Source organism: Pinus tabuliformis, chromosome 2_1 (genome assembly GCF_031772625.1).
Source record: "Pinus tabuliformis cultivar Carrire ecotype Pingquan chromosome 2_1, CPIR1, whole genome shotgun sequence".
NCBI lineage: Eukaryota > Viridiplantae > Streptophyta > Pinopsida > Pinales > Pinaceae > Pinus > Pinus tabuliformis.
The window spans coordinates 223658299-223675950 of NC_142299.1; the positions used below are offsets into that span (position 1 = coordinate 223658299).

General features: G+C 39.6%; 2 protein-coding genes across 2 annotated transcripts in view; both read left to right on the forward strand.

Moving 5' to 3' along the window:
- The window catches only part of LOC149199545 (COP9 signalosome complex subunit 2-like), a 208056-nt gene that overhangs the window by 138888 nt on the left and 51516 nt on the right, over positions 1-17652 (forward strand). The gene's annotated exons all lie outside the window — the stretch shown is intronic.
- Positions 10863-12233, forward strand: LOC149199546 (putative methyltransferase At1g29790). The gene has a single exon (XM_089403658.1). It carries the CDS (start codon positions 10863-10865, stop codon positions 12231-12233), a length of 1371 nt encoding a protein of 456 aa, XP_089259784.1.

Here is a 17652-nt window from a genome sequence, read left to right on the forward strand (position 1 = left end):
GAACTCTGCCAGCGGGGAGCCAATGCTACCACCCGGTAAACTCTGGCATCATGGAGGCAATGCTACGACTCAGGAAACCTATGCCAACCTTCCCAACATGACCCAAAAGTGTCAAGTTGTAGAACACCTGCACATCTCTAGCTTGAGCGGGATGGCACTTACCATAAATAGTAAGGATTGTGCCTAACTCAAGCAACCAACACCCATTGGCTAGTTGGGTGGGAAAGACAGATGCCAATTGGGGTCTACTCTGCATAGACCAAGATAGGGGAGCAACATCTTCGACCCTATTGGTGACAAATAGGGGTGACACCCTATTGTCCAGAGATCCCTCAATCCCAGGAGCTCTACATCTCAATTCCTCACCTTGGGAGCTCAAACAGGGGGGGTAAGAGCTGGCTCAGTGTCCTCGGTCAGCGCGAACCCTTGCTCGGAATGGTCACATCAATCCATGCTACAATTTTCTCATTAATCGAAGTATGCCGAAATCCGGTGTATCCATATAGACTCATATCTCTGTAAGTATTTCTTAGAGTACAATCCTTCCTATGCGTAATCACCTGAGGTTTGCTACCTGTCAGAAATAGATCGTCAATATATAAAGTCAAAGTCAAATTCATACCTTGGACCAATTTGCTTCTTGAGATATTAAGCTTCACCAAGTAATTATCAATACGGGCATAGGCTCGGGGTGCTTGCTTCAAACTACTAATGAGAGACTTCCTGTCTTATACATCAAACCTTTGAGATTGATCGATACATACTTCCTCCTTGTACCTTTCAAAGCTAATGTCCCAAACATCTTTCTTCATAATTGATTCTTCGGTCATAGTATCCTTCCAAACCTGTTCTCTCATTGCTCCAATATCATGTTCAGAATTATCATCAAACTTGATCCTGTTAGAGGGGAATGGTCCCCTGGACTTCCTTTTATTTCGGTGCCATATCTTACTCTGATGATTGGTGTCGTGGATCTTTGCTAGAAGAGGTCTTCCAATGACTCTATATAGTCCTCCCACTCTAGATCCCAAAGTAAAGGAATCTTTCATACGGGATCCCTTCGGCCAGGAGAGAACCTTTCCATTAATGAAGGCTATTCTCATTCCATTATCTTCCAAGGCAAAAATAGATATCAGGTTCTTCTTTAATTCCGAAACATACATTACTTCATGAAGAATAATAGATTTTCCATAGTCCAAATCAAATATGACAGTACCAAAGCCCATCATTGAATATGTAGAGTTGTCCCCGAGAATAATCTTCAAACTAGTCTCCCTCTCAACCAGATTTGAGAGAACTTCCTTATACCCGACGAGGTGTCTAGAAGCTCCACTGTTAACCAACCAACTATTGTACTGATTCGGAGGAGAAGAACTAGAAAGGGCTGAAATAAGAATGTATTCTATGTTATTTTCATACCTAGAGTTTCTTGACTTTTTTGAGGACGAGGACTTTCTTCTCGATCATATGAAGAATCTCTTCTTCTTCGATCATATCTGTCTCTTCTATCATCTGGCTTTCTTTTATGATCACTTCTTCGACCATCGCTTCTTCTATCATCATACCTGTTGTTGTAGTAGCTTCAATCAGATCTTGGAGAATCTTTCTTTTTCGGACAGTCTTGAGCATAGTGACCACGCTTGTGACAATTGAAACATTCAACATCCCTTAGTCTTCTATAAGAGTCCCTTGAATCGGGAGAGGACCTTTTCGAACTAGATGATCTTCCTTTTCCCCTTTTCCTTTTATCTTGAGTAGCAAATGCGATGGGTTCTTCTTCTCCATGCTTTTGAATTCTCCCTCTTGAAATCATCCTGGATTCTTCTTGAGTGAGCTTTCCAACAAGTTCATCAAATGACGGAAAATTTTTGTTGTTGCTAATGGTAGTAATGAAGGTTTCCCAAATAGGAGGGAGACCTCTAAGAGTCACAATAACCAATTCCTTGTCAGGTACAATTTCTCCGGCTCTCTGCAATTGATTTTTTAGACAAGAGATCCTCATGATATAGGATTGCACAATCTCTTTTTTATTCATTTTCGTGTCTTTCAATTGATCTTTCAAGGTGATGATTTCATTCAAGTTGTTGACTTCATACAAGCCGACCAAGTTATCGTACATGTCCTTAGACTTATTCAAATTCCCAACATAAGCAAGTAAATGATTTTGTAAAGCATCAACAATAATTTGTTTGCTTTTAACTCACTTTTCTTGTGCTTGTTCTTGACAGCAACATAAGCATTCTCCAGAGGCTCAGGGACTTTTCCATGAATGAATTCCAAATCATCTTTGTTATCATCTATGATTTCCAACTTGAATTTCCATGCGACAAAGCTTGATGAGTCACCCAACTTCTCATGTTCCTTGAAAAATGGGGAAGACATCTTGACTTGATTAGATAGGCTCCTTCAACTTTCCAAAGATGATTTCTTCAACTCGTCTCCTTATGGGCTTGTTCTTCACCTTAGCTTTGATACCATGTTAATTTTTACAGTGCTCTATTCAAAATCAATTACTCTAGCCCAATCCAATTCGTCAATTAGCAATCTTTTCAATAGTGATTAATTCTTCCATTCATCAATAGTAATTGAAGATAAAACAGTAAATGCGATGACAAATGGGAAACAATCAACACATCAACAAGAGACGCCGGTTTGGTAAAAAACTAGGGAAAAAACCCACAAGGGGAAAACCCTTTGTAATTCTTCTTCTATTAGATTGTCATAAAATGTTCAACAAAGAGTACAATGAGAAATATCTATCAACAAGAGTCAAATTCAAAGGCTTTGACTATCAACCAAGTCAACCAACCATAAATCCAATATACCAATGATGAAAAGTCAAATCTGGTCAACTATCTCAAATCTGCAATTCTGTCCAAGTCAACAACAGTCAAAGTCTGCCCTAACTAGTCCACAACAGTCAATGGTCAACCCTCCAATTAACTTGGTCAAAGAAACAATAAATGCAGCCTTGAATGCTGGTCAAGTTTAGCCCAAAACACTGAAAGATATCTCTGTCAAAATCAGTCAAAGGAGAGAGAAAGTTGCGTCATAGTTTGTAATTTCCTGCAGTCAAATTCCATAGTCATCACTTGGTCAAACTGCCCAGTTATTATTGCTCTTAGTGCCAGTCAACCTGACGTCTGAAAAATATGAAGGCAAACTCGGTGAAACTATGGTCAAAATCTACAATTTCCTGCGGTCAAAGTCTGCATGAGGTTTGCAGTGAAAGTGCCCAGACTTCCTCAGTTTTTGTGCCGAAAGTTGCAGCTTGCCAAGACAGAAACGCCCTCAAAAGATCGAACCAAAATTTAGCCCAAAAAATCAAAGTCAACGCTGGTCAAAGTTGGTGAAAGTTGCAGTCTGCTTCAGATTACGTCCACCTGAAATTTCGTCCTTCTTTTCCAACCCACACGTGTGAAGAGAGCCTGCAATTTGTATGAACCAACGAGGAGAGGAAAGATGAGAAGTGAGTTGATGTGTGTCCAAATGAGTTGGAGGTCACTTGTATTTATTGGTGTTGGAGGAGGGCTAATTAGTCTCTCTAGACCGACTTGACAATATGTGCACCGGTGGGCTTCACTTCAAAAATTCACTCTCCCTTGTCCAAATCAAGTGCTTCAAAAGTCAAAATTGGTCCTCTCGAAAAGAGGAATCTAGTCCGATGGTTGGAATTTGTCACTGAGTTGCCAAAAATTAACATGAGATACGTGCCATATCTCAAGAATGAGAAGGAAAAAATCCAACAAGTTTTCAGTGACCTACCTCTAGCATTCAAGGATTGGATTGAGATTCTGGAACCTCAGACGCTGAACGATGCCATTAAGAAGTTAATACTCTGCTATGAGCAGGCAAAGCATAGGCCAAAAATTAAAAACGACTGGAATTCCAAGGACAACGTGGGAAATAAAAAGCATTGGCCCAAGAAAGTCATAGATAAAAAGGGAAGTAAGCACCCAACTGCTATGAATCGGCTCCAGCAAAAATCCAGCCAAGCTGCTAGTTGAAATACACAACAACCTGTGGCAGAACAGCGGAAACTGAATTTAACGAGCCACTAAAGTGCTGGACATGTGGTGAAAACCACTGGAAAAGGGACTGCCTGCATCAAGGGAATGCAGGGCCTAAGATTTACAATGCCCAGGAAGCTTGCACAGTGGGTGATGTGGCTCAGAATTTGCCTAAAATCTACGCAGCAGTGGACAATCGCCAGGCGGACCACCAAGCATCCATCATTGAGATGGAAGGTAAGTTGTGTAATCAACTTGTCTCCATTTTAATTGATCCTAGTTCTAACTACAATTATGTTAGCCCGAAGCTTGTGAAGAAATGCAAGTTGGCCCAGGAATTGCATGTAGAACTGCAGTTGGTTCAATTGGTGATAGGGACGAAGAGGAGAGTGAGCCATTGGGTCACGTCATGTGAGATTGAGCTTCAAGACATGGCAGCAACAACGCACCTAAACGTGTTGCCTTTGGTGTGTACAACATACTATTGGGTATGGATTAACTATATAGGCACCATACAAAGGTTGATTGCTATGGGAAGGCAATGGAAATTTGGAATGACTAGATGAAGCGGGAAGGAAAAGTGTATTGCAGGGAAGGCGAAATCCCACCTTGGTGAGGCAAGTTATAGCCATGCATGCCAAATGCAGCTACAAGAAGGGTTGTCAATTGTTTGTTGTGCAAATTACCAGTGATGGCAATGCCAATAGCCATGCAGAAAGAAGAGAGTGAAATACTACATAAATATCTCGTGTTGCAATAGTTCAGACATGTGTTTCCAGAGGATATTCTTGGATTGCCTCCTCACAGAGAGGTAGACTTTTTGATTGAGTTGGTGCCTGGGGCAGCACCAACATCCAAAGCATTGTACATGATGAGCACTCCTAAACTGGTTGAGTTGAAGTTGCAGCTGAAAGAAATGCTTGATAAATGTTACATATGGCCAAGTATTATTTGTGAAGAAAAAGGATGGGACGCTCTGACTCTATATTGACTACTGACAATTGAATAAAGTGACTATTAAGAACTGGTATTAGTTGCCACAGATTGATGACTTATTCGATCAGCTGAGAGGAGCAACAATCTTTTCTAAGATCGACCTGAGGTCTGGATATCATTAAGTGCGTATCAAAGTGGAGGATATCCACAAGACTTCTTTGAGGACAAGATACAACACTATGAGTTTGCGGTAGTGCCCTTTGGGCTTTTACTAATGCCCTTGCCACTTTCATGTGGCTAATGAATAGTGTGTTACGTTCTTATTTGGACAAATGTGTCATTGTTTTTATTGATGATATATTGGTGGTTCAAGAACTAAAAAAGAGCATGAAAGGCACTTGGCCGCGATTTTGCAATTGCTAAGAGAGAATAAGATATATGCAAAGCTTAGTAAATGCTATTTCTTCCAATCACAAATACATTACTTGGGACATATTGTCTCAATGGAGGGAGTAGCAGTTGATCCTGAGATGGTTAAAGTGATCATGGAATGGCCAACACCAAAGAATGTGAATGAGGTCAGATCTTTCATGAGATTGGCAGGTTACTGCCGGAGATTCATCTGGAATTTCTCCAAATAGACCATCCCATCACATCCTTGTAGAGAAATGGAAAGAAATTTGAATGGACAACTGAGTGCACATCAAGCTTTGAGCAATTGAAATAGTTATTCAGAAACGCATCGGTCCTTAGGATTGCAGATCTTGATATGGATTTTGTGGTATTCACAGATGCCTGGAAGGAGGGGCTTGGTGGAGTCTTGATACAGGAAGGTCAAGTGGTATGTTATGAGTCCCAAAAGCTAAATGAACATGAGCAAAATCACGTAACTCATGATCTGGGGTTGGCCGCCATCATTCATGCATCATATTGCATTGAAGATGTGGAAGCATTATCTCCTTGCGAGAAAATTTACACTTATGATTGATCATTTAGGGTTGAAGTACTCATTTGAACAACCCAAGTTAAATGCAAGACAAGTAAGATGACTAGCCACACTCAGTGAATTTGATTTTGAAATTAGATATATAAAGGGAAAAGAGAACAAAGTAGTTGATGCACTTAGCAGAAGGATTCAACTGAATGCCTTGGCAACCAGAAGCCTTTATGAAGTGGACCTGGTGGAAAGGGTAAAATATGTAGGGCAACATGATGAAAAGTATCAACAATTAAGGGAAAAGTTGCAACAAGTTGGTGAGGATAAAGAGTATCATCTCATGGGTGTTGGTCTAATCAGATTCAAGGATATAATCTATGTGCCTAATAGTGAGGAATTGAAGAGGCTCATCATGAGAGAGTTCCATGACAAGCCATATTCAAGCCATCCCAGATACCAAAAGGCACTCCCAACCATTAAAAAGTTTTGTTTTTGGCCAAATTTAAAGAAAGAAGTGGTTGATTTTGTGGCTAAATGCATAGAATGTTAGCAAGTAAAATCTGAGTGCAAACATCCAACAGGTTTGTTGTAGCCCATTCCCATTCTAGAATGGAAGTGGGAGGTGATCTTCATGGATTTCATTACCGAGTTACCAAAAACCTCCAGACAAGATGATGCAATTATGGTGGTGATTGACAAGTTGAGCAAGGTGGCTCATTTTGTGGCGGTTAAATCCACCAACTCAGCTAGTGAGGGAGCTTAAACTTTCATAAAAGAGATTGTAAGGTTGCATGGAGTTCCCAAGAAGATCATTTCAGATAGGAATGCTAAGTTCACTTCCAAGTTTTGAAAGGAGCTATTTGCAGGATTGGGGATTGAATTGGCCTTTAATATTGTTTATCATCCACAGACGGATGGGAAAACCGAAGGGGTGAACCAAGTCCTCAAAGATACCTTGAGGATGTATGTAATGCACCAACAAAAGAAGTGGGAAGAGTACCTTCCACTTGTAGAATTCACATATAATAATGGCTACCAAGAGTCTCTGAAAATGAGCCCATTTGAGGCACTCTATGGGGGGAGTTGCAAATACTTGTATCAGTTGAACGATCCAATGAATAGGGTCCTGAACTTGATATTCTGAAGGAAATGGAGCAACAAATGTAGATTATAAGATAGAATTTAAAGGTGGCACAAGATTTGAAATTTTCTATGAAATGTCTATTGCAACAACTAGAATTAATTCTTTTAACTATAAATTAATTATGTAGTTTATTGCTATGGAAACAATGAATCAATCACATTGTAATCTTCACGAATAAAATATTGCAGAAAATAAAACCGTTGGAAACTGGGAAATGCTAGCGCAAACACATAAAAATAACACCGTTATTTTGGACAAAAGTCCCCTGAAAAACCAATGTGGGAAAACTGGCTGCAACAACTGAGGGTTTATATTATTATTATGCAACAAAAATTATGAGTACAATAAAATGTTGCCAAACTGACCATTCTACCCAAGAGAAATACTGACAAAGATATACTGAGGTATTTTACCCTCTCCGAACAATCCCGACACCTGACTACCTCTGAAAAGCAAGCCGTCCACCCTGCTCTGCGCAGACCCTCTCATGCTCAACCTAGAATTACTGGCAATCAAGTGTTGGGAATCATGATTGCTGTTAGACCAAAACCCACAGGTGTTAGTTAACGATCACATCGCCAGAGATAAGGATCCACGAGAGGCGGTTAGTCCATGTCACGAAAAACACGGGGAGCGTTGGTTTATCCAATGTCCAACAATCTCCCCCCCAACGCGAGTCGGGTGTGTATCGAACTTGTGACCTATGCTCTGATACCATCTTCCATCTGAAATTTTTTGAGCATTTCCTTGATGTACTTGGTTTGATATATGAATATTCCTTTATCATGCTGAGAAATTTGAAGCCCCAAAAAGTATGTCAGCTCGCCAAGCATAGACATTTCAAACTCACTTTGTGGCAAAGTCTTTACTTAATCTGTCATCATTGCTTCCAAAGATTATGTCATCCACATATACCTCGATAATCGTTAGGTTATCTTGATCCACTTTCACATAGAGATTGTTGTCAGCGCTTCCTTTCTTGAATCCTTATTATGTAGATACCTATCAAGACGAGCATATCAAGCCCTAGGAGCTTGTTTGAGACCATATAGTGCCTTCTTTAATCTGCAAACATAGTTTTCTTTGTCAGTGAGTAGAAAACCTTTGGGTTGTTCAATGTAAACTTCTTCTTCCAATTCACCATTTAGAAAGGCTGACTTAACATCCATTTGGTAGACCTTGATTTTTCTCAAGCATGCGTAAGCGAGAAACATCCCGATAGCTTCCATTTTGGCAATGGGAGCAAATGTTTCCTCAAAATCGATTCCTTCAACTTGTGCATATCCTCTGCAGACTAATCTTGCTTTGTTCCTGTAACTTGTCCATCCTCATTCAATTTGTTTCTAAAGACCCATTTAGTTCCAATAACATTTTAGTCCTTTGTTCACGGAACCAATTCCCAAGTGTTGTTCTTCTTAATTTGATTCAGTTCTTCATTCATAGCTGCTACCTAGTGTTCATTTTGACTAGCTTCCTAAAAATTGCTAGGCTTGAAAATCGCTAAAAGGGCAAGATGGGCTTGCTATGCTGAACGAAGCTGTGGACTTCTTCTGGTTCCAATTCCTTTATTTATGTTTCTGATGATCTGATTTGAGGGGTGATTCTTTTGATACCATTCTTTTGAACCTTTTGGAGAAACTTCTTGTACATCTTGCTGATCATTTCTTATTTCTTCTTGGTTGACTGGTGTTTCCTTATTTGATTGGTCTTGTTCTGGAGCTTCTTCTTCATCCTTCACAGATTCTACCTCATGCCCCTTAGATTTTCTTGAAGAGACGATCTTATTGTTGTCCTTTTGAACACAGTCTTCATCAAAAGTAACATTTATACTTTCAACTATTTGTTTTTGCCTCAAATTGTAGCATCTATAAGCCTTTCTTTTGCGCGAATAAGCAACGAAAATATCTTCGTCAACATAGGAATCAAACTTGCCCAATTTTTGGTCTTCTCTTTTGATGTAGCATTTACTTCCAAATATTTTGAAGTATTTGATGTTAGCTGTTCTTCCTTTCCATAGTTCATACAGAGGCATGTTATAATTGTTCCTAAGCAGGCCTCTATTTATAATGAATATGGTATTATCAATTGCTTGAACCCAGAATTTATCGTCTATGTTTGAGTCTTTTAACATGGTTCTAGCCATTTCCTATACGGTTCTGTTTTTTCTTCCAGCTACTATTTTCTGCTGTGGTGTTCTGGCTATTGAGAATTGCCTTTTTATTCCATGTTCGTCATAGTATTGCTGAAATGCTTTGGACGTGAATTCTCTGCCATTATCTGATCTTAGACATTTGATCTTCAAATCGGTTTCATTTTCGACCAATTCCTTGTAGATTTTGAAACATTCAAATGCCTCAGACTTTTTCTTCAGGAAATTGACGGCTGTCATTCTAGTGTAATCATCTATCATTAACATAAAGTATAATTCACCATCTAAACCTTTTGTTCTCATAGGACCACATAGATTAGTATGTATTAATTCCAATGGACGTGACACAAAATGTTCCTTTGTCTTGAACTTGACTTTTGTCTGTTTGCCGTGTCGACAAGATTCACATGTCGTACTGGTAGGTTTTGAGATTTTTGGCATTTCTCTAACTGTTTCCTTTTTGTTGATCTTGACTAAATTTTCGAAATTTATATGTCCCATTCGTTTGTGCCATAACTAACTCTTGTCTTCTTTTTCCAAGAAACACCCTTTAGGTGTCTCATCCAAAATATATATGTTGTTTGGAGCTCTGCTTGTTGTAGCCACAATTTTACCAAACTTGCCTTTCCTGATTTCACATTTCTTCGAGTTGAATAACATTGTGTGTCCTTGATCGCACATTTGTCCAACATTGAGCAGATTGTGAATCATATTTTCAACCATCAACACATCCTTTGCTAATGCATCCTTGCTTCCAAGAGTGACCGTATGTGCTCCTATGACGTTTGAAGACCTGCCATTTCCAAAAGAGACTGTTCCATTCGTCTTTTCTTTCAAGGATATGAATTTATTTCTATCTCCAGTCATATGCGTTGAGCAACCACTGTCAACATACCATACGTTTTTGTTGCTTTGAGCCTTGAGAGCGAGAGCACACCTTTCAGTGTTCCTTTTCCATACTTGTTCATTCTGATTTTGCAAGAATTACTTTGAAGAACTTCGAAGTCTGCAATCTTTGGCCAAGTGTCCAAAATTGTTACATTTTTAACATTCGACATCATCTCTCAAATGATCAAATGTGTTGATATTCTGCTGAGTTCTGGAATATCCATTTTTGAGAGATCTCCTGGAATTATATTCATTCCAAACATACATGTGACATTCTGCAGCTCCATGTCCAAACCAATGTTTTAAAAACCGTTCTTAAAAACCGGTTACCGGTCTAACCGGCCGGTTAGCAAGCCTGCCGGTCTAAACCGGCCAAAAAACCCGGTTTGAATGCTGATTTATCCATTTTTGTGCCCTAACCGGTGAAAACCGGCCGGTTTAGGACGGAACCGGCCGGTTTGTAACAAACCGGCCGGTTTCGTCCTAAACCGGCCGGTTTTAGGCCACCTGCTTGTTTGTTCCCTATTTCTACAGTAAGTTTTGGTCCTACTTCATGCAAAGTCCTTCCATGACAATGTCTACAGTGGGGTTTTGAAGAATTGCTGCAAAATGGATTGTTATATTCCAACCAGCATGATGTTCTGCTATGTGGATAAAAGATTTGTTCGGTGCCTCTACGGTAGAAAAGGCCTCATTAATCTTTCTGCAGACGTTTAATTGACAGCAATATCATAAGGAGAATTGAGAAGGTCCACTGAATTCCTCTGTGTGTGGATCAATATTTAACCCGGAGAAAAAATGCAGAGATTAACTTGTTTTCAAAGAGGGAAATTGACCAAGGTGGTATCTGGTCTTCAATTGCTATTAGGAGTGCTAGTAGTTCTCAGTTTGACGAGCTTAGTGAAACTCTACTCTTCAGGTTTCTTTGTGAATGATGCAAACAACTGCAAACACTTTTACATCCATAAAGAATATCCAAATGTTACATCTGCAGAACTCTTTTCCAAACTCCAAGACATGAAGATAAAAGTAGAGGGAATTCAGAATATGATAGAAAAATCCTTAGAGGAGATGCATGGCGAAGGATCCGAAGGCCCAAAGACAGTTGAATCAGAGCGTTTGAAATTCAGCACAGTTCTTGCAGAAATTCTTGTCCCTGTGGATTTTATTAAAATTTTCCTAGATCAAATAAGACTTCCTGGGGTGCATTTGGTACCTGAAAACGCAGATATCAATACTCAGCTTAAAGATCCAATGGAAGTAGCTGGAACTTCCACTGATGAGAAAGCCAATCCACTGGCAGATTTCTTCTTTATAGAAGAAGTTCGCAAGTATATTACAGTAAAGGAAAACAGATTGGGTAAGAAGAATTTTCTTGGAGCAAATGGAACGTTCCCAAGCATTGGTCATGCTTGCTTTTCCATGAAAGAAGAACTTGAAGAATACATGGGCTATGATATTGGTGACTACTGTAAAGATGACTGGAATATAGCTCAAAAATTAATGGTTCATGGATGTGATCCTTTACCAAGAAGAAGATGTTTTGCAAGAGCTCCTAAGTATTACCAGAAACCATTTCCCATCAATGAATCCCTTTGGAAGCTCCCGGATGATAGGAATGTTCGTTGGAGTCATTACCAGTGCAAGAATTTCACATGTTTAGCAAACAATAGGTCTCGCAAAGGATTTTTCAAATGTTCTGAATGCTTTAACCTTACTAGTCATGAATTTCCCAGATGGATGCAAGTTCAAAACTCTTCCAACAATCCAGATTTTCTTATTGCTGATGTTCTGAGCATTAAACCTGGGGAGATACGTATTGGGTTGGATTTCAGTATCGGAACTGGGACATTTGCAGCTAGAATGAGAGAGTTTAATGTAACAATTGTTTCAGCTACTATCAATCTTGGTGCTCCTTTCAGTGAGACAATTGCTCTTAGAGGACTTGTTCCTCTTTATCTAGCAATCAATCAGAGGTTACCCTTCTTTGACAACACATTGGATCTCATCCATACTACGCGGTTTCTGGATGGTTGGATAGATCTACAATTCTTGGACTATGTCATCTTCGACTGGGATAGAGTTTTGAGGCCTGGAGGATTTCTATGGATCGACAGCTTTTTCTGCACCAGAAGTGATTTGGATGGTTATCATGGTTTTACATCTTAAAAATAGTTTTGTTTCATTAAAAATTAATTATTTAATGTATTTTTTAAAAACCGGTTCGTTTAGACCAAACCAGTCCCGGTTAGACCGGTTCCGGTCGGTAAACCGGTTCATTAGGTGGACCGGTCCGATCACCGGTTCCGGTTTTAAAAACTTTGGTCCAAACCCTCCACATGAATAACAATGACCATAAAAGATAGGTTGATACCTGGGAGGAAATCTTCTTCAAGGAATTGTCTTCCAAGGTTCTTCCTGCGAGTCTTGATCTCTTGATCTAGCTGGGAGATCTACCTGCTTGGTAGATTTTGCATATCCATCTTCTTTAGTTGTCATAGAAGGACTTGACTCCTTTTTGAATTTTTCTTTGTAACCAAGACCAGTCTTGTCGCTGCATGATCGCTGGTTGCTGATGAGTTCATCCAAAGTCTTTGAGCTGTTGGCGTAGTTTTGAAGAGTTTTTCCATTTTTTACTTCCTTTCGTAGAGAAACGATTTTAGCTTCCAATGCTTCTCTTTCCTTGTTGCTTTCGTTTAATTATTTCCTGAGCGATTCTTCAATTCGTTTGTATTCTTCAACCTTGATTTTAAGATTTAGGACCTGTTCCCTTTTTGTCTTTAATTCGTCTTCAAGAGTGTTGATGTGCTTCTTCTCGGCCTTGAACTCTTTGCTAACCCTGATCACTTCATTTTGAAATTCAACCTCAGTCATTCTTCTTCTTCGTCTCCTTCTTCATTAGGTGCCTCTTGCTTATTGTGCTTGGCCATAAACAATACTCTTCCATTGAATTCTTCTTCGTTATCATTGTCTTCTTCGGATGAGGAACTATCTTCTTTGCAGAGGAAACTTTTCTTAAACCATTTCTTCTTGCCTTGCTTGTTGAACTTCCTAGGACTTTTCTTTCCTTTCGTAACAACCTTATTTTTGTGAGGACATTTGGATGCAAAATGCCCAACCTCACCACAATCAAAATATATTAATGGAAGTTTACCTTTGAATTTTCCCGTACTTGTTCTCATTTTCCGCATGAAGTAGGAAAACTCTTGATCTGAGAATTCTTCTTCATCTTCTTCCTTTTCCTCATCCTTACAATTGCAAGTTTTTGCTTTCGGAGTCTGCTTGTCCTTAACATTCTTCTTGGATGCAACAAATGGTGTTTCTAAGTGAGATCAAGATGTGCCATCCTCTTCTTCAATCCTCAATTTCATATGCCATAAGAATTCCATGCAATTCATCTATGTTGAGATTGGTCAGATTCGATCTGTCTTCCAAGATAGATACCTTAGGGTTAAATCTTGTTGACAAGGTTCGGAGGATCTTTCGGACAACAATTTTCGTTTCTACAAGTTCTCCCAAACCTTCCAATGTATTTGTTGTTTCATCAACATCTTGAAAGTATGCAACAATATCTTCATCTTCCTTCATTTTGAGTTGCTCAAATTTTGCCCTAAAAATTTGAAGCTTTGCTTCTTTCACCTTTGAGTCACCTGCATATATATTTTCAAGCTTGCCCCATACCTCTTTAGCAGTTTTGCAACTCAATACCTTAAGATAAACAGACTTGATAAGCCCACTGATAATAAGATCTTTAGCCTTTGCATCATATACTATATTTTTCTTACCTTGTTCATCTTGGGCAGTGTGAGGCCTTTGTCAACGATTTCCCATACTTCGTATCCTTGCGCCAACAAATGAACCTGCATTCTTCCACTCCAAAGTGCATAGTTATTTCCATTGAACAAAGGAACTCTATTCTTAGTATAATCCATGATCTCCTTCCAGTTGTTAGACTGCTATTGAAGGAACCAAGCTCTGAAACCAATTGTTGGGAATTATGATTGTTGTTAGACCAAAACCCACAGGTGTTAGTTAACGATCACATCGCTAGAGATAAGGATCCACGAGAGGCAGTTAGTCCATGTCACAAAACACATGGGGAGCGTTTGTTTATCTAATGTCCAACATCAAGTCGTCTTGCCTGCTGTTGACTGAGAAAATGCTTCTCCGACTCTCTGGAAAATCTCCCTGACCTATGGAATTGAAAACATCCTCCCCTTCAGCTAAATCGAATCTTTGCTGAAGCAACTGCTCAATCCTGCGTTGCTTCCTAGAGAAAATTTCTGCCTCCTCTTTTTGACTCTCAAGGACTAGAAAACTTCCTCCGTATCACTGTTGACCTCTCTTGCCACTTGCTAGTCGCCTCCTCGCTCGATCTCCACTGCTGAATCACTCCTGCACTTAGGAATTCGAACTGCCTGGGCAACTGAGTATCTACACTAGTGTGTTCTCCTTCTATTCATCAAGTTCTTCTTATAATCTCTTGTTGGGACTCCAACGACCAAGATTAAAACTTAATCGATGGCTGAGATCATCTCCAAGTCGATCCATGTGAGTTTCATAAGAATTCTCACCTTTTTCAATTAATTACTATTAATTAATCGATTTCCCTAAGTCAGATTTAGACATTTTGTAAGTATCGATCTATTAATTTAATTGTGCTATCTCTAGGTGGAGTTTCCAAAAATGATTTCTGGGTTTTGGAGCACTCTTGTGTTTTAGCCTCTCCACTAAGTCTCGAGACTAGAACACCATCCGGTGCTACAAAAACTAACACTCCCTTTTAGCGAGGAAGGTGTTCTCTCCAACTAGTGCTGCACAATTGTCACAACACCCTATCTCTACAACATCTTCCAACCACGCTATTGATGTTTGACAATTATAGCTGCCTGCCATTGTCCACCAACAATTGCGCTGATCCTGATTATTTGCCACTAATTGTACTGAATTGTGCTGTTGCATCTATGTTACTGCTGACACTGCACTGTACATCTTGTACTGCTGCCAACTCTGCATCTGCACTGCAACTTCCTCTCAATTGTTGTTGCTGCTATTGCAACTGAGAAGCATCCAAAATACTGAATCAACTATGTCTCTGTGCTGTAACTGTCTCCTGAGCATCTTAGTACTACTAGCCTTTGCACTGTCCACTGGGAAATATGCTGTTGACGCTGCACTAAGTCTCCTGCTTTGCTATCAACACTGCCCTGCGCTCCTCAACATCTGACTGTAACTAGTCTGCAACTATCACTTTGGAACTGACCGCAACAACTGACACTGATCCTCCTGCAACTGAATACTATGGGCCCCTGTAGCAGGGTAATGATCCATGAGGTAACACCATCTGATGCTCACCTCACTGGACCATGCCCCAATCTCTGTGTTGCATTGGGAGTATAGCTCCATATCGCCCCACCTCACCCTGGAGGTATAGCTGCAAACATAGCAAAATCTTCCTCTAGCCTGGAGGACAACTTGTCTATCTCTGCGGATGTTGCCGCCTCATCCTGCTTCTCTTGCTTGTCCTTCTTCCTTTGAGGACACTGAGTACTGTAGTGGCCAAACTCGTCACACCTAAAGCACTTGATCTTAGATAGATCCTTCTTTTTCTTCTTCTCCCCTCGTGAACCCTGTCTCTGATTGGGACCTGTTGTCACTCAAAATGTACAGGTATTGCGACAACGATGGTGCTGCAGAGACTGTGACTTTGACGACTGCAAGGTCACCGTGTTAACCACCGAAGAGTTGTTAAGCCCCTCAAGCTAGATGAGAAGGGTTTCCCTAGAGGTCTATCAACCAAGCTTATGCTTGGGGGTAAGTTATTAATGCAAATTAACTTAGGATGCGGTGCAAGGATGGAGAGTGAGTCTTAGTATAAGTTTTTCTTAATGATTAAGTACTTAAACTATAACTAAATCTTGAGTTAAAGAAACAAGTACTTGCAAACTGATATCAAGAGACAATCTTAACCATAAGAGAACGTGCCAAATTAACAAGATATGCCCAATAGGATAAATGTTTTACCGAAATGCTCAGGATGGCAATGATATTAGACAATGTAACCAATGCTTCTTAGTTAAATAAGAAAATGCCAATGACAATTCAACATAGGAGGTTCACAAATCCCTTAAATTGTCAATGTAAAGCTATCTTCCAACAAGATGTATAAGCAATGAAACAAAAATGGGAATTACATCAATGTTCTTGTACCAATTAGAAAGAAGTAAACAAGTTGCCCAACAAGATACTCCTTACCAATATTAATAATCTTATGAATCAGTGAAAGCACTTAAAAGCCACGTAAGTATTCAGATCTTAAATAACACAAATGACCAATTTAGGACAGCATTATGTTACTTATGTTTCAGAGATTATCCACAGGACAGCAGCAAGATGTCAAATGCCAAATTAAGGCCAAACAGGTCTAGAACTTTCACCTCCTTTTGAGCTAATGAAAACACTTAAAGCCACTTATGAGCAATTGGGACAGCAGTAAGCAAATGACAAAGGAATGACAAATAAATTTATGACAGCAGTAGAGGACAATTCTTATGCCAAGTGCTCAAAACAGTCCTAAAATCACCACTCTCTTAAAGGTTAAACTGAAGCAAGCAAACAATGGAAATAAACTTAAGCCTCAGATATGTTTCCAGATTTCAACAATGCAATGATGCAATTTAGTGCTAAATCAGTCCCAAAGTCCTTGTTTCCTTTTGCTTTGAATTTAGTATGCTAGAAAGAGAGAACCAATAGTGGAAAAGTAATGATGCAACTTATATAGTTCAGACCTTTGTAATTTTTATACCAGTCAACGATAAGTCATGCGATGAACCAAAGAACAACAAATCAATTAATGTAATGGATTGTGATCTTGCTTATAAATTTTGTTGAGTGATTTTAGATTAGTTTCATAATTATCTTTCCACTGTAATATAATGTTTAAATGCTGCAAACATGGATCAGTGAGGGTTTTGAAAAGCAAACCAGAGAGCCCCAAGGGCTTGGAGATACTTGTCCACAATTTTTCTGAGGGTTGGACCACCTGCAATCTCAATAACTCCAATACCTTTGTCCAAAAATCAATGAATTAGCCCAGAATTTTAACTGATTGCCAAATAATGAGTAGATGTCAATATTATGATTAAGGTCTGCAATATAGTTCACTTCAGGTCTGATTGTAGACAGTAACCGAAAGGGGCTACAAATGGGAGCAGCAAGGCCTTGAGAGTCCACGACCTAGCCTCAAGGGCTAGTGTGCTCGGATAAGACCACGAATCTGAGTGCTAGCCCCCCAAACAAGTGCCTAATGTAGGAATTTACAGGGTAAGTTCCTCAGATAGAACACCAAAGGACACCACTCACAAACAGATCACAGATCAATACACCAGTATTCTTGATGTGGTTAAAACCTTCAAAGAGGGAAATAGTCCACGGCCTAAGCCAACGCGGCCACTTCAGGAAATTTATTAGTAAAAGAATGAAAATCTACATAAGTTTCTCTCATGAACGGTTACCCTACATTGACCCTCCATGCTCTTTAAATAGAGATCATGGACCAATCAGGTGTTAAGCCACAGATCAAGTCTCG